This window comes from Furipterus horrens, unplaced genomic scaffold, assembly GCF_987537825.1.
Source record: "Furipterus horrens unplaced genomic scaffold, mFurHor1.1.pri manual_scaffold_1, whole genome shotgun sequence".
In the NCBI taxonomy this organism is placed as follows: domain Eukaryota; kingdom Metazoa; phylum Chordata; class Mammalia; order Chiroptera; family Furipteridae; genus Furipterus; species Furipterus horrens.
In genome coordinates this window covers 2,309,834-2,332,997 of record NW_028327171.1, presented here as the reverse complement: position 1 = coordinate 2,332,997, position 23,164 = coordinate 2,309,834, and the positions used below count along the sequence as shown (strand labels likewise).

The 23,164-nt window shown below is 46.3% G+C and overlaps 1 protein-coding gene across 5 annotated transcripts in view; it reads right to left on the bottom strand.

Annotated features, from left to right (window-relative positions):
* SON (SON DNA and RNA binding protein) overlaps positions 1–23,164 on the bottom strand; it is a 30,706-nt gene that overhangs the window by 3,410 nt on the left and 4,132 nt on the right. For 2 of the 5 annotated variants that reach the window (XM_090271452.1, XM_090271456.1), the window contains exons 3-9: positions 16,191–22,196; positions 14,758–14,918; positions 12,713–12,859; positions 12,357–12,545; positions 5,594–5,704; positions 4,390–4,506; positions 204–351 (exon numbers count right to left, since the gene is read on the bottom strand). In XM_090271452.1, coding sequence (XP_090127578.1) covers positions 204–351; positions 4,390–4,506; positions 5,594–5,704; positions 12,357–12,545; positions 12,713–12,859; positions 14,758–14,918; positions 16,191–22,196 — 6,879 coding nt within the window. Of the gene's footprint in view, positions 1–203; positions 352–1,016; positions 1,097–4,389; positions 4,507–5,593; positions 5,705–11,460; positions 12,256–12,356; positions 12,546–12,712; positions 12,860–13,476; positions 14,530–14,757; positions 14,919–16,190; positions 22,197–23,164 lie in introns of those variants that run through there. The other 3 variants (XM_090271460.1, XM_090271465.1, XM_090271472.1) reach the window with 3 other exon arrangements.

Sequence of the window (23,164 nt, the reverse complement as noted above, 5' to 3'; positions counted from 1 at the left end):
AACACAACGTAAAGCTCGTTACTGTCATCCGTTCCCACCTATATTTACATGAGCTGCTGAATGTGGGGTAGCCACTCCCCCCAACCCACAGCTGCAGAGTGGAAGTGCCCCCAGCTCAGGACCCCAGGCATCCAAACTACACAGGGGATGAACCCCTGAGTGTCAGAGGAGGTGGAACACGCACCCCTCACGAAACGGGTTACCTTTTCGGTCGGTCTTAAAATCAACGAGGATAGGTTCCTTATTTCCTTCTTTGTTCTTTCCTAATCCTTCTCCTTCTCTCCAGCCCATTTTCCTCATCAGAACGGCTCCCATTCCTCCAGTTACCGGGGCTGCTCTTAAGAACTGATCCTACCCAGAGAAAAAAGGTAAAACGCCCCCATTTTACAGTTAGAATTAGACTATAAACTCAGTGTAACTTTACAAAAAGAGAAATCTTATTTTACTTCTAGATCTGTTATAGTTATAACAATTAAATTTAAACACTTATACATACTGTAGTGTGTATGTTCTAATTGTCTCCACATTAACATAATATTTTGAAAGTCAAATAAGGCAAATAAATGGCAGTTTTAAAACAGTGGCCCTTGTGTCCCCTCCAAAAACAATAAATTAGAACACTCCTGTTTCCGTCCACTATTTAGGTTCACTGGTACCTCTTCTTAGCTTGCAAAATAAAAAGAAGGCAATGTTAAAACAGTCATTAATTGTCCCAGGTGTACCTAGTTAATAAATAAAAAAAGCCCAGAAATCACTCAGAAATAGTTCGGACACTGACGAAGTACACTGTTATCACCCCAAGGTTTCTTCCCCGTTCTACCATAAAGCAAGTTAAATATTTCACTGAGAAAATCCCTACGAAGCAAAAAAGATAGCTCTTTAAAATCAATTTACACAGTAAGAAATGGAGGACAATCACATGAAACACCCTGGAATTACACCAAACTGAATTTGAGCTCCTTTAAAACCTAGCTTGATGTTAAAAGACTTAAAATACCCCTGAAACGGTTACATACCTAGGCCTCGGTAGCAGCAGTGTTGTGAATAGTAGGGCTGGCACTGACCGGGGCAAGAAGGCGGCTACAAGGATTGGGCCCTGAAACAAGTTTCCATACAGAGGGGTGAAAGTTCACAGGTTATTCTGTGAACAGTCAACTCTCTCGTATCCAACCCACTGAACCGTAATTTCCATCAAAGCAGCAAAGCACTTAATGTCGTGAGATGCACCAGCACACACACACGGGCACGGTCAGGCCAATTACCCGTTTCCACAGCGCGAGTCTGTGGCGCCCCTCGGGCGTCTGCGTGCGCACAAGCTCCTACCGACTCCGCTGCTGCTCTCTCTGGCAGCTTTTTCAAAAATCTGATATAAAAATCTCCAAATCATTCTTTATTTCCCCTTGTTATTAAATTTTAGATTTACATTCTCTAGCAAATATATAGCAAAAGTCATTAACTTATCAACAGAGGGGATTAAAAAAATTGATAAATCTAGAAATAGTGTGCGTTAATCATTTTCCTGTATTGATAAGTTAATACCAGATTTTTCCATCTTGTTTGCTCACATAGTGAACCTGTGTGTTATTTCCCCCAGCTTTTAAATTACATGCGAGGGAGAAACATGCCAGTGATCTGTGTGACTCGACATTAAGTCCAGCCGGGCGCTCTGATGGAAGGAGGCAGCCGTGGAGGCAGAAACGGACCCCGGCTCAGTTCCTCAGGTGGGGCAGGCCATGCAGTGTGGACGGACTGAGAGAAAAGTTAGCTGCCGCCTGGGGGCCAACTGCCTTGTTGCTACACACCTAGAATGACTTTTACTTACTTCCAGGTTCATCCGCCCCTCTTTTCCAGGCAACACTCCTAAAAAAAAGGGCAACCGTGCAGAGTACATACAAACCCCCAATGAGCCAGGCTTCCAGTGCTCCTTCCGTTCTGTAACGTGGGGCTCTGTACCGAGTGCGCACACCGGTCACCAACAAGCTGACCACCCAGTGAGACTACAGCAGTCACGATAGTCCGAATCACCCCCGTCCAAAAAAATAAAGGCTCTCTCAAATCAATAGCCATTTTAAAATGTTTTACTGGCCAAAAAAGAGGGTGAAACTCTCCTTTCCCCCCTAAGACTGTACTGCAGCAAACTAAAAGAGAATCACGGGAGTGCTGATACCCCACATTTTTAACATGAAGAGGGTACAGGGTCCTGGGCTTTAACCAGGCAAGAAAAGCCAAAAAGGCGATCGTTTGAAAAACCTTCTAAACACAAGGGGACAGACAGTTGTGTGATATTTGACAGTGAAGATAAATGTCACATTTTCTGTTGCCTAGTAACTTTTTCACATATTCTGTCATTTTATAAATAAAATGTTCTGTCCTTGATAATTAGCAGCAAATATCCTTCAAGTAACATACAAAGTTTTCCTAAGAGCATTCCTTTCTTCAGTAATTATTTAAAAATTTGGTTGGATGAACATACCTTCATCTCAATTTATCAAAATGATTTATATTTTGAATGATATAAATTATTTAGAAATCAGTCAGTTGCCTACAGAATTTGAAATATTTTAAAAATGAAGGGACAGTTTACAGGGTATCAGTTGAATCTATAAAAGATTCATTTTTTAAAAACTCAACATGACGATGTTTGGGAACACTACAGGTCAGCACTTCATTATATACAAATTGAGAACAAAACTGTGCAATGGAATTGCATTTCACAGTTCCCAACTGGTCAGTAACACGCACGACTACTTACTACGCGCCCACGCGACTGTGCATCACATGCCTAAACCCCTGACACGCCTCAAGTCTCACATCCTGAAGCGCTGAGCACTCAGCTTCAAGATTAAATAGTATTAAAGAATCAAAACTGTGAAAATAGCTGTACATTTATAATTCTTCCCAATGAGATGAAAGCCATTTTTCAAATACTACACGAATCACTTTCATATTAGAAATACAGTAATATAGTTCAAAATTAAGACTTAAAAATATCTGAATTCTTTTTTCCAACACCAACCCCCTTACTACGTTAAGTTGTAATTTTTAATGACTCTATACTCAATAAACACATAGTAAGAATACATATTACCACCAAAATGGCAGGCAAAGAAAATGTTTCATATTAATTTGTTAATAAGAGAATTACCAGAGATAATGCTATCAAAACTAAAATAAATGTTATGAGATTAAAAGGTCCAAGCAACCAAAACCTCCTCTTTTCGGGATCAGCTCATCGCCTGGTGCCCATCGCGTGACTGATTACCATCCCGAGCAGCAGGAGTGAGGACCTGTCTTCGTGGGACACGGGGAGGCTCACTTCCGCACCATTACTTGCCCACGATCACGAAAGGAGGCAGCAGTACAGTGGGACAGAGAACCCTTCCCAGTGCGCTGGGCCGCGTGGCCTCCCAGACAAGCTCCGCTCCGCTGCCTGCACCCGAGGCAGGTCACCCCACCCCTCCAAGCAAGCGCGTCCCTTCACCAGGTCGCGCTTCCCCAGAAAGCCCTCCTCAACCACCTAAGACCCCCCCGACACTGAGGCGGCCGTAGGTGGGGCGCACAGGTCTCACTGCAGGGGTCTGAAACCGGGAGCACCTGCATCTTCACAGCACGCGGCGCCGGTCCTCTCCCTTGAACTTAGGCCTCATGTATCCTGCTCTGTTCATGAGATCAGTGGTCCTCAGACAGCCTGTGGACCACCAAAGGCCACCAGGGCCTAAATGGTGGTCCACAGCGTACTCGCCAGCCCCCTCCCCGTCCCCCTTCAGCAAGGCCCAGCCCGCGGCCAGCCCTCCGCCCCCGCCGTCAGGCCCGGGGCAAAGGCACCGCATGCAGCGCTAACACCGGGGCTCCCGACTACCGACTACGTGCTGCAAGCCCCAGGCGACAGCGCGGGGGCCTGAGCTTCTGGAGACCAGAGGGGGCGGGGCGGGCGGGCGGGGCGGGGCCTGAGGAGCTTACGGGAGGGGCGCAGGCACTAGGGGAGGGCGAAGGGGGGCAGAGGGCAGAGGGCGCCACCAGAAATAAACCTGTAAGAAAGCATCCCATGGGGAGGAAAACGTGAGACCCACGCTCCGAAATCCTAAGACTAGCAGTCCGGCAGGCGCTGGGAGGTTCCGGGCAGCACCTGAGACACACTGTGAGCGTTCAGAACAGTTCACAAGGGCCGCCCCCCGGAAGACCAGTAGCCGCAGGAGTAAAAACAACCTCAGGACATAAACCGAGTGGCTCCTGAGCCTCAGCGAGGCACCGGCCATGCCGCAGGCCGCCCGTCCGTCCTCAGCGTCCATCCTGGAGCGCGCACAGCAGACCGACTCCGGAACCCGCTCGGGGCGCCTGGCCTCGCGGGCGCGCCCAGCAAACGCTCCCGGCGCGCACTGCGTCCCGTACCTTTTTAATCCAGGCCTGGGCGCCCGTGTTGGCCAGCTGCTCCTGCGTCAGGACCTGCACCCCCGTGCTCCCCGTGAACTGGCCCGGGATGGAGTTGAGCTGGGCCCAGGCGTCGATCTGAAGGAGGGAAGACAACTCGGGTCACTGGGGAAAACCGCCCACCCTTCCGCCGCCCCTGGTCCTATCGCTTTAACCCGACAGAACTGCTTACTTCGTTCCTACAAAGGCTGAGTAACAGGCTCAAATATTCCATCTTTAAGACCATACAAGGATCTTACTCAGCTGTCCTGACCATCTCAGAGCAGCAGTTCCCAGCAGTCAGTGCGCCCCACCAATAACAGGACCCGAGCCGCCTCTCTTAACACCTGGGAGGCCCGGCCCCCGCAGCCACTCTCCCAGCCAGCACGCGGCACATGGGACAGGGAAGAGAACTCAGATGGCAAAGGAGCCCTGCCGTCCCCAGAAACGTCAGGACGCCGAGTCTTCAATTCCTTTCTTTGAGGTATTATAATTCCAAAGAATTCCATTCATTCCAAGAGAATACAGTGAACTGTCCACGTAAAGTGGCTTCCCTTACAAACTTGTGCGCTCCGTTAACCATCAGCATTTGCTGGGGCAGTTACATATCAGCTGTCACCCGTTCAGTGTGTTTACTGCACACCTGATGCTGCTGAGCGACCGAGTCCTCGCCTGCAGGAACACGTACTGCTTCCAGACAGAGCCGCCACAGAATGGCAGCAGAGATGGAAAGCTGGCCACCATTAAAATCAGTGACTCTGGACCCAGACTGACTGGGTTGGAATCCCAGCTCCCTCACTTACTAGTCCTGTGACCTTGGGCATCACTTAACCACTCTTAACCTCAGTGTCCTTGTCTAGAAAGCAGGGACATCCCACAGACCTATTACGGGCAATTAGCTATTTCTATACACCAGATTATAAACTCAATGAGGACAGGAAATGTTTTTTATTTTATATCCTAAAGAAAAAGAGTTTCTGTCACATAGTACACCGTAAACACTGACCGGATGGAAGACCAGGCCCCAAATCACTTTCACTTAAAATAAGCTGATTAAAATAAATAATTTTTTCCCTTGGATTTTTAAGACAAGAACCTACATTTCAAAAGCGTGCCACAGATTTTGCTTATGTGACAACCACCTAGTTAGTGAACATCTCATTTAGACACAAAAATGGCTACATACCCGTTCCTGAGCTCGATTTAACATGCTCATGGCTTCAAGGTCAAATGCATTTTCACTGAGCCTTTTCTGAGCAAGTGCCCGCTCACTCATCGCCGTCGAGATGTCCACGGGCTAAGAAAGAAAACAGATAATTATCTCAAATTACGATAGAAACCCTAGGTTCTGGAAGTGCTCATGTCTTCAGTTGCCACATGTCAAAAACAAAATAAAACTTTATGTATTAACAATTTATCACGCAGGTAGAAGACACAACGGTAAAGTAACCTTGGAAAGTAGACGAGGATTGTTTCAGGTAAGTCACAAAGCATTAGTGGATGCAAAATCACACAAAACTCCGCGAAAAACGCAGACCCCCCGGTCTTCAACCGCACATCCCGGGCAGTAACTGCGACACGTTGCCCTAGTTGTGGGGCGCCGACTGTACGCCCCGCAGCGTCCATTTACTCTATCAGCGCCCTCTCCAGAAGCAACAAGCCAGCGACCGCCACCGCCGCGCGGACGGGTCTCCTGTGCTCGTCCGCAGGCCCTGGCGGCGTGGGGTTTCTCCGGGTCTGGTCTTAAGAGCTCAGTATCAGACACCCGCTATGTGACTACATGGGTCTCGTGCGTTCGGTTTACGGTCATTATGACCGGCTAAAGTATTTCTGTGGAAATGCGTAAAGAAGTTAAAGGAAGAGATGTTCGGAACGTCTTGCGCCCTCCTTTCCCAAGTCTTACGGTCTACCTGTAAAAACTTTATGCTAAGCAGGTGACAATGATTTAACTTTTAAAAATGTTTCAGACTGTCCGGGAAAATTCTTCAAGGTAACCCTGAAAGCAAACGCGCAGTCCGCCAGGTCTGTGGACGGCGCTCAACCACAGAAGGAAAAAGCCCACCAAGGAAGTGCCTGGGGTTTTTCGCTCCAGCGTCAACAGCTCAGGTTGATTTGTATCAACTCACCGATTCTTAATACTTGTTTTTCTTCTAACACAATATAACCCATTAATACTTCCTAGTTACTTCACCCAAGCAAATTCATTTTCGGAAAATGCTCATCTGACGTGGGAGAACGCCCCTGTATTCATATACGACAGTCGTCAGTAAGTACTGCATGGGTATGACAGGAAGCTAAGTTCCCGGCTAAGGGGTTATGGAGGCGCTAAGGAAGGGCTCCCTGTAACCCGACTGCCCCGTGCGCACAAAGGCTGCTTTTCACAGTAAGGCCCGCAGGGCAGAGAAGCGCGTCCGGCTGTGCGAACAACTCACTTTCCGTAACTTCAGCCCCCCACTTAGGCCCACAGTCATTCCTAGATCTCTTGCTTAATCACCTAATAATACTTAACAAAATTAAAATTTTTCTTACAAAATACCACAAAGTATAGGGTCTTTTATATACCTTTTTAAAAAGAAAGCCGAATTCAACCAACTTCATTCTGTGTTGTTTATTAAGCTATTTCTAGATCTCATAAATAACTGTTCATTTCTTAGTCAGTGTAATAAATTATCCACACTAATCAGAAACGTCTGGGCCTGTAAGAAAGTCAGCCTCACACACTAAAAAAGTTTTTATGACCCTGGTCAAGCAGCTCAATTGGTCAGGGCGCCAAGGTTGCGGGTTCAATCCCTGGTCAGGGCACATACAAAACTCAATGATGCGCAAATACATGGAACAACAAACTGATGTGTCCCCTACCCTTCCTCTTGCTCTTAAAAGAACACTTTTTATGACTTTTCGTTTCCATTGTAATTCTGACTGCTGGGACTGCCCGGTTCAAATTTATAAGCCTTTGGCCCACTTTAGGTGCTTCCTAAAACTCTCAGGTAGGATTAGTGAGATAATTTTTAAAGGCCCACCAAATGTATCTCAAGTCCTGTTCATTAACCTTGCCAGAAATACTTTGCATTTCATAGCTATCTATAAATCTGTAAGAATGTTTAGGTGTAACAGGTTTTTATCCTAAAAGTCTAAACTCAGGAGACAGGGAGGAAAATGTATCCACTAACCATTCCCAAGCCCTGATCCCCAACTTCAGACTCTTAGCCACAAAAGTAGTTCCCATGGCTCTGAATGCTCAGACTCTTCTGGAATAAAATTAATTCTTCCCAACTTGAAGCCTTTATTAAGGAAGCAGGTAACCTAATGCTTCAACCTTTATCTCCACGATGAAACTTCTTTCAAATCTCAGTAATGTTTTATGTTAAATTCACATCTCACTCTGAAAATAACTTTAATATAAAACAATCTTGATGCTTAATATAAATTTACTTTAGATAAAATCACAACTAGTTCTTCCTGAGGTAATATAATTTCATTTATTCTTCAACAGGCTTACAGTGAGCCGCAGATTCATGTCAAAACTTGATTAACAAATAATAATTTGACTATTAATTTCATATTCCTGTTTTTTAAAATATTAAGATACTCAGAATGATCAGGATTATCTTACCCTCTTAAGGACCCTTAAGAGTTCACATCAAAAAGCACATTTCCAGGTTTTCAAGGTATACATAATGATGCATAAAAAGCCAACCAAAGCGTTCCTGTCCAAGGATGAGGCCAAACATCACCTCGTGAAACCACAGCTGTCCCTCAGAGCAGCACTACCCAGTGGCGTTTCCCACAGCAACAGCAAGCAAATGCTTGAGATGTGGCCTGTCCCATTAAGGGACGGACTTCGCAGTGGCCAGCTGCTACCATACTGGAGAATGCATATACACGTGATATAGACTCTTATGTTTTGGAGCTTCACAGCCTTCACCAAATTTGTGTTGCTCAAAAACAGGAATATGTGAAAGGTACCAAAATGATGCTAAAAAGCCCTTCTAAAAACTGGGGGAAAACCCCTTCAATCCCATAGAATACTATTATCGAGTTGACATCAGCAAGACTTATTTCCACTGATAACACTGCAGACTTGCTACCTGAAGTATCAGTACAATCATCTAAAGCATTTATAACTGTGTAATAATATTCTAGGTATTAGTATGGGGGTAAATGTTTAATTTCCTTTTCCCCGAGGACTTGTTCTAAAAGGTGGACTCTGTTACATAGACTGTCCTGAGTAATTCCAGTCCTCAAATTAGTAAAAACCTGTGTCACCTTTCTACTTCAGCGACACAACAGATTACTTCTTCTAAAACCTAAAAAGGCTTCAAGAATAGTAAGTTACTTAATTAGCACCATGAAACATCCATTTCAGGGCCTCAAGTTATGATCATATACATTCTTTATCTTCCTCATTTAAAAAATCCTTCTAAGTCTATTTATTTCCCCCTTTTTTTAGCCCAACTGTTTAGAGACATAGGAGTATCTTAAATGTTTCTTAAAAACACAATGAAAGGCTATAAAAGAATGTAAAATAAAAATTACACGGGTAATACCAGGCAACTCAAATTAAGACAGTATAAAAATTTTAAGTATAATGGAACTAAAGAAAAAATATCTGACCTATATATATAACACAATTTTTAAATATTTAGCAAAAATTAATACAAAGTTTCACAAAGAAAAGAATGACAATTTAAAAACAAAAGCCAGTACTAAATATAGAGTATCTGAGTTATTAATGTTTGATTGGTTTTAAAATGTGATTGACAAACCTTTACATCATATGAAATAATCTAGTGCAAACCCCTTAGGTTTAACATATATTTAATATAAACGAATTATACAGGAAAACAAACAGGTGCTCTAGTCAGCGGCTTAAGGAAACTGTGTGAACCCCCTGGTCACGTCTAAGGGCAGAATGAATGAGAGGCTGTACTTAGTTACATTACGCTATTATAGAAATTATGTGTTCTATTTCCAACTGAAATTTTCATCTTGCTCCAAGAACTTTATAAATTTACAGCTTCTAAACATTGAGACTTTTAGCTCCATCAGGACATGGAAATATTCTTCAGTAATAAAAACCAAGCACCCAGCCAGAGACAGAAATTATCATGACGTGGAAGGAGCCACTAGACCTCAATGGAGAGCCACTGCAGGACCTCTAACGTTTACGTTTGCTAGGAAACCCAAGAAGTCTTGTCAAAGATTAATGACACTGAACTCTCCAAACAATAAGCCTTTGCTAACTTTATTACCAAGAATTAATGCCCCCAAGGACAATTTTTTAAATGTCGGTTTCCCAACATTTTTAAATTTCACTGCTTATAAATCAAAGTCACACAAACGTGGCCCCAGCCTGCAGTCACTCTTCACTGCGGACGCTGCTGTGGCAGGAGAGCACCCAGCCGGGGAGCTGGTAACCCCACAAAACGGGTCTGTGGCGATCCATCCGTCTACCCGCTCATCCGCACGGCAGAGCGCACACATGTGCAAGACAGGCAGTGGCAGTGAGGAGAGCAAAACGGGGAGCAGATCTGTGACCTTTGCCTAAATGCTTTTATGCTCAAAATTAAAGGACCACAAAATCCATTTATATTTATTAAAATGAAAAAGACCAATAGTTAAAAAAAATAATTTTCAGTTAAAATGCTGACTTTAAAAGAAGTTTCCTTCACTCTATAAAGCCTTTATGTCAGCCCAACAGGGAACCAGAAGGGTCACTCCTCTTATAAAATGTCACTGAAGGTATTCCACATAGCAAGTCTAACCTTCTAAGTAACGAGCTTACAGAGTTCTGATATCAGAGTTGTATACATTCTCCCAAAAGAAAAATCTGCCTCACTTACTTGGCTTTGTGAACAGAAGCCTTTTTTTCCCTCCTGCTTTAATAAAACATCCCTTTTCTCATAAAATTAGAATATCCACCTTTTCCCCTGGGATTTCTTTGGAATAATTCCTCTCAACTCTTAAAACTCTGACAACTACTTTTGATGACCAAGACTAAGGCACCCCACCCGCATCAGTGTTAAGACTAAAATTGGTTGAGTACTAAATTTCAAATATAAAAATATATAGATACATATGTATAATCTTTCAGTCAAAAAAAGAAAAGAAAGCCACGGTAAGAAGTCACTAAGTGCTTGCAAGAGTTCTGGTCACTATCTTCTCACGAAAACCCCTTGGAATTCTGTAATATTTATGAGGCTTCATTCCACTGGGAAGTTGTCCTCACGCCATCTCCCTGCCAAGTTTTACCCACTTTGTTAAATGCATAAGCAGCGTCACTGGACGCATATGTTCCAGAATCCCTAAGTCAGTCTGTTCAGCCCTCCTGCCATGGCTCCTGTTCAGGATGGAAGCCAGTTCCAAGGACCCGTGACCCACCCTTCCCTCCCCTGTTCGGAGGTGAGGGAGCTGGGCGTGGGGATGAGCAGCTGAGCTCCTGAGCTGGCCTCACTAAAGTATCATCCAGACCAGCTGTCCCCAGCTCCCCAGTGACGGCCTCCCTTGCTTCGATGGCTGCTATGCACACACTGATCATCGCCGGTGACTCTGAAGCCGCACTGAGCAGTGGTCATGTCTGGCCAGCCTCACTGTACACAACGTGCTCTTTTAAAAACCGCTACCGGTCAAAAACCACACACACACACAGTGAAAATGTCATCTGTGAATAGCTCAAGGGGAAAAAAATTCTATCACAAGGTTTCTGATTTGGGTTCTGTTCACTTTCTGATTTTACAAACAGGACTGAATGTAACCCTGGAGGTCACTAGCGGAGGAGCACACGGCCAGTACAGGGCCCCGGACCGTGAGAGTACAGGTCTCTCTGACCCACACGTCCCAGAACTGCGAGAAAAGGAAGTTGGGAGCAGTCCCCCATGGTAAGGGCATCAGATACCTAATCCAGTCCTGGGACAAATGTCTGGCCTTTGGAAGCGAAGGGGACGAGGTAATGACTAGTCTACGGTACTCTTACAACTCCCGCCCCCCCCCCCCCGCCCTGTAAGTATCCACCCTCCCAGATCCCGCAAGCGTGATTTTGCACGACAAGTTAAATAAAAGTAAACTGTTTATTAAAAGATACAGCAAAGGTACAGATACAGAGATACATACAAAGGTACAGATATATATATATATTTACATATATATACAGTCTTGCTGTTCTCGTGTGCACTGTATTAGCAGCACAGCATTAACCAGGCGGCATTGTCGGGGGCTGTTCTGACACATCATTACTGCGTCACTGTGACAAGATACAACTATAGCCTCGTGAAAATCTCAAGCTGGAAATCCCACTTCTCCAACTGTCAACAGTAGCAAAAAGGAAAAGGAGAAGGGGAACGGCATACACCGAGGCTGAGCATTAGGTTAAACACAAGGGTTCAAGCGGCCAAGGTGGCACAGGGAAGGGAAAACGATGAATCCCAAAGGCTGCCTGACAAGCCGCCCAGGGAACCAGGAAGAGGCCGTCACTCAAGGGCAGCGGGCCATGCAGCCAAGGCGCCCGTGGCAGCCCCCAACGGCCCCTCCGACCCGCGTCTTGTGTGGGACCTGAGGGTCTGCCTCTCCCCGCCCCAGCCCCCGCCTGCGCACCTGCTACCACCAGAACCTAGAGCTATAGAGCCTGGAGGCGAAGCGGGACGCTAAGTAGTTGTACCTCGGGCTGCCCTCCCACAAGTGCAAGGAGGGCCCGATGTTGGGGAGGGAGGTGACAAGACTGTCCTCTGCAATTCGATGCTTTTCACTCTGTGGCTTGGTCCCACAGAGTGAACTGCACCGAGTTACTGTCAACTGAGAAGCTGCGGGCTGTTTCATCTGCCGTCTAACCCGGCCCTGCCGTTTAACCCGGCCCTAAGAAGAGTGAAACAGAATCCAAATCAGACATGAAGTAACAATAAAACGGCAGATTCAGGTATAAAAAAGGAGAAAGACGGAACAGTCATCCCACTCACCTCGGAGGGCAAAGTGCTGCTGAAGACGTTGTCGTCCTCCTTGTTCTCCTCCCCGTTTTTCTCTACGGGAACCCACTCTCCATAAACACTGTCTGCTTCTTTTTTCCGATGCTGAGACCCAGATGACACCGGAAATTCTTTTGTTAATGTTACCTGGCTTTTCGGAGGAGTTGGCTTTGCTGCAGCAATCTTAAAAAATAAATAAATAAATAGTTTCTTAATTAATTTTCAAGAGTCCAAAAATAATGTTATTTCTCAGTATTCAATTCAAAAATTAGAAAACTAAATTCCATTTGAGTCTTAAAACAGTTCCATAAATTGTGCTGTTTTATCGATCTATAAACACTAATACTCACATTCAGATTAAAAAAAATGGGTTTGGGTTCACTGAGTTTAAAGGGATGATGATAAAAAGGAGGCTCTTCTTCCTCTTCATCCGAAACATGAGGCTTATTCACTATTACATCATCATCTTCTTTACTCTGTGCAATCTGTTTGCATTTCTTAAAAAGTAAAAACAAACAAGATAAACCTTTAGGTAAAAAATAACATGCAACTTCTTAAAAAGAATGAAAACCACATAAAATCAACTTTCAAAACTGAAGCAAGATTAATGATGGGTTATTGATGAGTAACTTGGCTACAAGCTATTTTTTAAACACACTCTAGCTGGTCAATCAGTCAACAACGTTTATTGAGCACCTACTATGTGCAGAGCACTGTACTGGGCACTGTCCAGGGAATACAAAAAAAAGAAGACATGGTCCCTGCTCTCAAGGAGCTCACAACCTAGTTTAAGAAACGGAATACATGCACATGAAATAACTGAGGAACGCTTTTACAGAGCAACACAGGTAACAAGTGCAAACTGATACAATACAAACTGAGTCCTAAGTGCTGAGAGAACAAAGGTGGAGAGAGAACAGATCAGGCAGAATCTGAGAATCAAGGGACACTCCCTGAAGAGTTCTAGGCCAGATTTTCAGAGTGGAGAACAAGGACTGGCAGGGCAAGGAAAAGAAAGTGATCCTAGTCAGGTGGTGGTAAAAAAGTGAGAAGAAACTTATTAGAAAGGACAAGAGGGCTAAAGAGGAGGATAAAAACATAGGGAAACACTTAAGTGTTCACAGGTTTTGAATAGGGAGCTTGGGTTTGAAAAGCAAGCAATAGAAGCCTTTAGTAGGTCCTTAAATTTTTTTAAAAAAAATGTTGTAACTCGTACTGTAAATAAATCTAAGTGATGCAACAGATTATCAAACATTATGATCCCAAAAGGTGTACCAAAATAAAGCAACTGAAACACTGCAATTGGGTTACATAGCAACTCCTCTCCATACATGTCTTGCAGGCTGTCTCTAAGGGAACAGAACTCGAGGATGGAAAGTAAGGCATGATGGAGAGGGTGTCATTGATGAGGTCTGACACACAGTGCAGTCAATTCCTTCCTCAGAAGTAAAGGAAGAGACTCCATTACCTGGCTTTATAAAAAGGTCAGAGTAAATTTGGGTGGACTTGTCTCTTTACAAGCAGAATTTATGATATCCATTATCAGTTGAAAATATTACAATAGGATAAAAAGCTCATTTAGCCAAAAACACAGAGTATACTAAGCTTATAACCAAGGGGAACAGAATATATCGACAGTGGCAGGCTGGCATAAGGCTAGCCGATAGCAAGTTTCAACATATGAAACAGTGTGGTATTTCTGGATCCTAGCAGCAATATTTCAGCATCCCCTCCCCCCAAAGACAAACAAAATAATATTAATAAAACAAAACCCAAAAAAAGCCTCCATTGAAAAGGTCAAATTCTTCAGAACAAAAATAAGTAAAATATGTGTTACTGCCAAAACCCGAACCGCAAGGAAGAACTGATAATGGCCGGCCATTATCACCAATGGCTGGTACCGAGCCGCCAAAACCCGAAATGACGATGCGAAAGAAGTTCCTTTCAGGCAATGGCCAGCTACTCTCATTAATTTCCAAGCTCCGGTGGCAAAAGATCATTTCTGAAGACTGTCTGTGTCTTTGCGTATATGCAGTACACCCGTGGCGATCAGTGAACACGTCGTGAATGGGAACGAAACTGTCGGCGAGCTTCTGCGTGTTGCTCACTCAACACCTCCTCCATTCAAACGAACCGTCCCACTCCTCAGTCAGTTTGGCCTCTAAAACTGGAAAGCAAAAGTAATGGGAAGTAACTTTTAGCGGGCGGAGCCGAGCCATCCCGGATAATGGCCTGCTAAACAGAGCTGCTGCCGCTGCCGCACCTAGAGTTCGGGTTTTGGCCACTCGGTGCCGGCCATTATCAGTTCGGCCCACAGTTCGGGTTCTGGCACGCTCCAGAGTCGGCGTCCCTGGCCTCTCCGTTTAGGAGTGAGAACAAACTCTGCCTAGCTTACCTCTGTGAGTTCTTCTATGGTGGCTCCTCCGGACTTTTTAGCGACCTTCTCTTCCATCGTAGGCGGAGGTGCCGGCTTTAGGTTTGGCGGCAGAGGAACCCCGGCCTTAGCACACATGGCAGCTGCGTTAGCTTTGGCTATTTCAAGTAGCTGAGCCTTGTCTGTAAGAGGAAAAATAAAAGACGCAGTTTTCCTAGGCTATACGTTTTGCAGTATTTCAAGTTTTATATGCTAACAGTTGAAGACATCAATTTTCTGTCCTAACTTCCAGCTGTGTTCAGATGACTCTCTGGCTCCAAGTTTTTAAGAGAATGCTGCCTATTTAAAGAACGAAGTCCATTTCTAGCTTCCCACTCAACTACTACAGAAAGGAGCTAAATTATACAACCACAGTGACCATCTTGCCACATTCTTAAGACACACACACACCTGCCAAAGCCTACTTCAATCTTCCACAATTATCACGCCCTTCGATTGCTTTCCTTCTAAGCTGACCTTCCAAACCACTCCCGGAGGGTTTACAGCAACGGTCACACTGCTCTTCCAGGCAGTTGTACTACTCGGCGCAAGAGACATGTATGCATTTTATCCACGTCTCCTCTACTGACTTTCATCACTTCAAGAACAACATGCTGTTCCTCTGCTTTGAATAGCAAAAGAACTCAAAAACCTTTTGTTGAGCTAAATGCACTCCCCCTTGTTTTTCTGTTAGGGTCTTTTTCTTTAGACAACACTGACTTGGAACTACTGGGATAATGATAGATTATCCGTTAGTCAGGCATCACCCAACAAGCTTCAATCATCTTTGTGCGCTTCTTAAAATCAGGGGAGATCACTTTATTTTTAAAGGAAGGTAGATTATTAATATCACTTCAACAATCTCACTTCCTGTATTTTGCTACTATCTCCTACCCAGGTAAACAACTCCCCAAATGCCAAACCCCCTACTCACTTCAGTTATCCCACTATACCAGTTAGAATAACCTTCACAAACATTTAACAGTCCCATATTGTCATTTTAAAACATGTAACTTACTTAAAAAAGAAACACTTAATTTTAGGCTTATTTGCGAGGGAATTCACGTTGGTCACGTTGGAATACCTACAACAACAATCTGAGCATATACTAGCCGTGCCTTTACCTTGACTTCTACTTTCCATTTCTGGTTATGGGAGATGGTTCAAGCAAAATAAAACATTTAAGTATGGAAACACCATGGTTCTACTTTGCTCCAAAGCAGGTCTTTTCCAACTTAAATCACAAATGTATTATCCCTACATTTTCTAAATACAAACCAATGTAATTATAAAAATTTTAAGAAGAAATATTCTAAACCAATAACCCACGGTACTTCATTTGCCTCAAAGACCAGAAAAAACTCAGACTTAAATCATTCTCTCTCACACTAACATTAAATTTTGAAATGACTTACTCAAATCTGTCAGGCGTTTAGGTGATCTGCCTCTTTCCGAAGAGCGGGACCGTTTCCGGCGGAGGGGAGATCTGCTAAACCTTCTTCTCAAGGGTGTTCGTGATCGCCTTAGCCTGACTGGTGATATACTGAAGCTCCGTCTTCTTACCACAGACCTTGATCTTCTCCGACGGCTCGGGGTGCGGCTCCGTCGGCTCGGGGTGCGGCTCCGTCGGCTGGGGGTGCGGCTCCGTCGACTGGGGGTGCGGCTCCTTCGGCTCGGGGTACGGCTCCTTCGGCTGGGGGTGCGGCTCCTTCGGCTGGGGGTGCGGCTCCTTCGGCTGGGGGTGCGGCTCCTTCGGCTGGGGGAGATGCTGAAGCTTCTTCTTCCCACAGATCTAGATCTTCTCCGACGACTTGGAGTATGACTCCGACTCCGCCGACTGGGGGTGCGACTTCGAGCCCTACCAGTTTTCCGGTTATCCCTGGAGCTTGACCTTTTTCTCTTTCTTTCCCTGGACTTGGATCTGTGCTTCGGAGATCTTTTGCGCTTCTCTTTTGATACCGATCGCCTTCCTCTAGACTTTGATCTTGACCTGCTGCTCCTCCTCCTGCGTCTTGAACGTGACCTTGAACGTGTCTGAGAGCGATGAGACTTGGACTTAGATGATCTCTTCCTTGCCCTGGAACGAGACTCACTGGTACGCTTGCGTGATTTGTGTTCAGAAGACTTGGACCGCTTACTTCGAGATCTTAATGAAGAATCTCTTTTCTTCTCTTTCTCACCTTTATCACGATTCTTATTTTTCTTGCTTTTTTCATGTGTGTCTTTAACTTTTACAAAAATTTCATAATCGTCTTTTTCCTCTGAAGACGACTCCGAAGCCCTTTCTGTCATACTAATTACAACTGGACTGGTGGTGGTTTTATCACGTTCAACCTCACTTGGAAGTGCAGGTCCTTCAATACCAGCTCTGAGGCTTGTAAGACGTTCCATGTCCTTGGGAAGTAATGGTCTCACTAAATCAGCTTCATTAATATCGTCAATACTGGCAGAAAATCCAGATTCAGACAATGTCTCTTTAGTAGGAAGAGGCACTTCTTTATCTTCACTACTTTCTTTAGGGCTGAGAACAACTGCTAATGTCTGGTCACCCTCTTTTACAGGCAACGGTCCTTCTACATCATTACTAATGAAGTTATTAGACGGTAAGTCAAGATGAATGTCTCTAGCAGGCAAAGGTCCCTCTATGTCAGCCTCACTGCCAGCACTGGGGCTGGTGGAAATTACCATGTCATGTTCAGTATCTTGAGTAGTTAAAGACAGTTCAACATCATACTTACTAACTGAACCGAGAGCAGATGCCGTGACAAATTCAATACCCTTACTCATTCCCACTGTATCGGATTCAAGAACAAGGGAAGTAGTAGAAGACAGAGTTCCTCCTACATCAGCTGCACTAACACTAGAGCAGGTATCCAATACTGTACATTGTTCAGTCTCATTGACGGGCAAAGTTTTCTCTTCATCAGTTTCACCAACAGCACCAGTGCTGGCAGCAGACACTGTGCTATGTTCCACCTCTTTAGCAATTAAGTGATTATTTATGTCAAGGTCTCTATGTACACCATGTTCAGGTTCGTAAGACTCACTCTTCAGGTGCCCTTCATCGTGTGGCTCTGCATCTGAATGCATGGGAACTTCCCGCATGCCCATCTCTGGACCAAGAGTGTGACCACCTGGTATTAAACTCATCCCTCTTACAGCACTATACCTCAGCACTGACGTGGCCTCTAGACCCATCTCGGTTGGTCCCTGAGTCTGCTCCGAGACAGAGAGAGCAGGCTCTGACACTGTCACTGAGGGTTCTTGGACAGAAACAGATGGTTCTGAAATAATGTTAGGTTGAAGGACTGAGACTGCTGGTCCCAGGAGAGGCTCCGGGACAGAAATAACTGGCATAGCGATGGTAACACGCTCTGGCTCAACCACAGCCAGGGGCTCTGGGACAGCCTCAGCTGGTGGCCCAGGGACAGTCTCAGCCGGAAACCCCGGTATAGCCAAAGCCAGTTGCCCAGGGAGAGCCTCGTTTGGGGGCTCCGGAACAGCCTCACTTTGGGGCTCCAGGACAGCCTCAGCTTCGTGCTCTGGGACAGCCTCCGCTGGGGGACCTGAGACAGCCTCGGCTGGGGGCCCCGGGACAGCCTCCGCTGGCGGCCCTGGGACAGCCTCGGCTGGGGGCTCTGGAACAGTCTCGGCTGGGGGCTCTGGGACAGCCACAGAAGGCAGCTCTGACACAACCATGGGTGACAGCTCTAGAGTGCTCTGTGACGGCTCTGTAATAGCCACTGCAGGCTCCAGGTGGGACACAGGTACCTCTGAGGACATATGTCCCGAAGCTCTCATGGAATCAAAGGCTTCTGCTGTTTCTGACATAACAGAAGACTCCGATGCTAACACCGTCGGTTCACCGGACGACAGGGGAGGTTCAGACGCCATGTACATCACCGGCCTCTCGGGACCGCCATGCTCCCCTGCTGGGGCAGCAGACTCCCCTGGTGCAGATGTAGCCGAAGGCTCTGGCTCCGGCGGGGGCTCTGGAACAGCCCCAGCAGCCTCGGATGCTAACACCAAAGGCTCTGATGCCGACACTGAATAGTCTGCAGGCACTACTGAAGGCTCTGCAATCTCACTTTGACTCACAGGAGGTTCAGACAAGGACACAGATTCTTCAGCAGGTAATGCTGGCACCTCAGTAGGCCAAGTATTTTCAGCTGTTAATGCTGACTGCTCAGCTGGTAATGCTGGGCCCTCTGGTGGCTCCTCAGGAGGCAATGGTGGTGTCATTGGTGGCTCTTCAGGTGGCAATGGAGGCATTGTTGGAGGCTCTTCAGGAGGCAAGGGTGGCACCATATATGCCTCTGTGTATGTGTCAGTGTAAGAATCGGTGTAAGAATCAGCTGCCATAGACATCATTGAACGGTCAGCAGTGTACGATGACATCATAGTTCGGTCAGCTGCAGAGTACGATGACATCATAGTTCGGTCAGCAGCAGAGTACGATGACATCATAGACCGGTCGGCACCCATGGACATCATTGACCGGTCAGCCATTGGGGACATCATGGAACGCTCATAAGCTGACATCATGGAGCGCTCATAAGCTGACATCATGGAGCGCTCAGCCATAGGGGACATCATAGAGCGCTCATAGGCTGACATCATAGAGCGCTCGTAGGCTGACATCATCGAGCGCTCAGCCATAGGAGACATCATAGACCGCTCATAAGACATCATAGAGCGCTCGTAAGATGACATCATGGAACGTTCTGCAGCATAGGACATCATCATAGAACGTCTAGATGCTAACATCAGGGGTCTAGGTGCTAACCTGTATGGCCTGGGGGATACCCGATAGGACCTGGGTGCTATCCTGTAAGGTCTAGGTGACATCCTATAGGGATCAGGAGTTAGTCTGTAGGGATCATGGCCCAATCTATAAGGGTCTTGCCCTAACCTGTAGGCATCATGACCTAGCCTATAAGGGTCATGACCCAACCTGTAGGGATCCTGCGCTAACCTGTAAGGATCCTGAGCTAACCTGTAGGGATCAGGAGACTTTGAACCCAACATAGCAGAATCTTGGGTACTAGATGCTAACATTTGGGCATCCATGGTGCCAGACGCTAACATTTGGGCATCCATGGTGCCAGAAGCTAACATTTGAGAGTCCATAGTGCCAGATGCTAACATTTGAGAATCCATAGAACTAGTTGCTAACATCTGGGAGTCCATGGTGCTTGTTGCTAACATCTGGGAGTCCATGGTGCTGGTCGCTAACATCTGGGAGTCCATAGAGCTGGTCGCTAACATCTGGGAGTCCATGGAGCTGGTCGCTAACATCTGGGAATCCATGGAGCTGGTCGCTAACATCTGGGAGTCCATGGAGCTGGTCGCTAACATCTGGGAGTCCATGGAGCTGGTCGCTAACATCTGGGAGTCCATGGAGCTGGTCGCTAGCATCTGGGAGTCCATGGAGCTGGTCGCTAGCATCTGGGAGTCCATGGAGCTGGTCGCTAGCATCTGGGAGTCCATGGTGGTGGACGCTAGCATTTGGGAGTCCATGGTGGTGGATGCTAGCATTTGGGAGTCCATGGTGTTGGACGCTAACATATGGGTCTCCATGGTGTTAGAAGCTAACAAATGGGATTCTTGGGCCATCAAGGGATCCACTCCTACTGTTATAGAAGTCTCCCCCACTAATGTAGTAGGCAGCTCCTGTGCTACCGTATTATAGGATTCCAGCGCTGTCGTCGAGGGCACCTCCAGGGACTGCGACACGGTCATCGTTGACAGCTCCGTTGTTGTCACCACAGACTGAACAGAGATCTCCAGCGCCACAGTTGCCACAGGCTGCCCTGGCAACTCTGGCGCCCCAGGCTGCCCTGGCAACTCCAGAACCCCTGTTGCCAGAGGCTGCCCCAAAAGCTCCAGTGCTCCAGCTGCCCCAGGCTGCCCCGAGAACTCCAGTGCCCCAGTTGCCATGAGCTGCCCAGACAACTCCAGTGCCCCAGTTGCCACAGGCAGCCCTGGCAACTCTGGCACCCCAGTCACCGAAGGCTGCCCGGGCAACTCCAGTGCTGTCGTTGCCCCTGGCTGCCCGGGCAGCTCCAGCACCATCGCGGCCTCGGACGGCCCCAGCAACGCTGCTGCTGCTGTCACCTGAGGCTGCCCAGGATGCTCCACCGCTGTCATTGGCACAGGCTGCTCCAACTCTGCTGTCGCCGCAGGCTGCTCGGTCAACTCCATTTCTACTGTTTCCGCAGGCTGCCCTGGCAACTCCTGTGCCATCACAGGGGGCTCTGGTACCTCCTGTGGTGGCTCCAACTCCATGGATGGTGCTGGAAGCCCTGGCAATTCCTGTGACAACTGTGGCACTGATGTCACTGAGGGCCCCGGCAACTCAGGCACTGCAGCCGCAGGGGACCCTAGCAACTCAGGCACTGGGGTAGAAGGGGGCCCTGGCAACTCGGGCACCGGGGCAGCAGGGGGCCCAGGCAACTCCGGCACCGGAGTCACAGAGGGCCCCTGCAACTCCGGCATGGAGGCCGCAGGTGGCCCCGGCAACTCCATCGCGGAGGCCACCGACGACTCCGGCAGCTCCAACGTTGTGGGGTTGGGCAGCTCCAGCAACTCCTGTGACCTTGTCGTGGATGAATCTGCAGTCTCCGATGGTACTTCTACAGGCTGCTCTGGCAATCTCAGTACTTCAGTTGCAGAAGACTCTGGAAAACCCATTACTGTTGATGTGCTTGGCTCGGGGAGCACCTCGGCAGGCTTCTCTGGTGGTACCACGAGGGTTTCCGAGGGCTCTAGCGCTTTCGCCACTGGAGGCTCTAGCACGGCCTTTGACGGCTCTGGAGGTGTGCTCGCCCACGACTGCAGCGTGGACTGCAGCTGCCACTCCCCCGACACTGCTGCAGCCCGCTCGGGGGACGTCAGCACGACGGCTGGAGCAGGCGCTGGCGCTGCTGAAAGGGAATCCAGAGTCTTCGCTGTGGGTGGCTCCAGCGCCAGCGCCACCAACCGCTCGGACTGCACGGAGACCACTGGCGTGGCCAGGGCGGACGGCTCTGCAGCTTTTGCAGCTGGCTGCAGAGGCCCCACGGTGTGCGGCTGCGACCCCTCCGCCGACACTACAGGAGGTTCTAGCACCGCGGAGGGAGCCTCACTGGTCTCCGAGGGCCCAAACGCTCCCAAGGGATGCTCCAGTGCTATCACTGAAGGTTCAGAATCAAACTTGAAATAGGAATCCGAGTCTAAATCCATGTTCTCTTCCTGATGTGATGTCGGCTTTGATTCAGATTCTTCCGGCTGTCTTTTATACCTTTTTTCCTTTTCTTTCTTCTTTTTCTTCTTTTTATTTTTGTGCTTTTTATGCTTCTTTGACTTTTTGGTGGGAACTTCATCAGTAGGATCTGTTTGTACAGACACACATCTACTTTTTCTAGAAGCCTCCTTCATGTCTGAAATTGAGAAATTAATTTTAATTGGTCAAAAATTCCTCAAAGTACATTTAGATGAATCATAGATGCCAAGATTTATAGTCCATGTTAAGATACCACAGTTTAACACTCACTAAATAAAAAGTTACTAAATAAACTATTTTCTATAAACCAATTATCTGAAGACTGACACTTTTCCAATATTTCTACATCTAAAGCCCGGGTTAAAAACAAGTTCTTATAACAAAAACTTAGAATTGCATTAAAATGTGTTTCAACTAAACTCATTTACAACAATTATTTTCTGCAGCTCTCAAATCATAGCAAATCACTTCTAAACTACACTTATAGATGATCTTTCATATTAGCAACTGTCAGAATTCCTACAGAAAATACACACATGGGATTTTCATGCTTATGTGAATTCCCCATGGGTTTGTATTAAACTCTTTATTTTCCTCTGTTAAGAAGAACACTTTAAACAATTGTTGGACTATTTATACCCCCATTTATATACACCGAAAGCAAATGGCACTGGATCTGGAACAGACTGTATGCTTTTTAATTCTGAATCAATCCACCACTCACGAGATGAATGGATTGAACCAAATACTGACACTATCTCCTAGAGTTAAAGGATGAGATGACACAGAACATACAAAGTACACTGAATAATGCCTGATACATAGTAAGCCCTTAGCAAATACTACTGACTGCTTGTACATAAAGGTTTGAGCAAAAAATGTAAAGAAAGTACCAATCATGGAACTTAAATTTATCTTATGACACCCACGTTACACATCCTAATAAAAATACCATCTATCCCTACAATAATCTTTTAAAATTACTAAGAAACAATTTTAATGATTCTTCTAAAAAAATTCATTTTGGGCAGAAATTTCTTACAGCTCTTAACATGTAACTTAAGAATATTTCAATTTGCATATCTGAAAAGAGAACATGGCTTATATCCCACTTTATAACCAGAC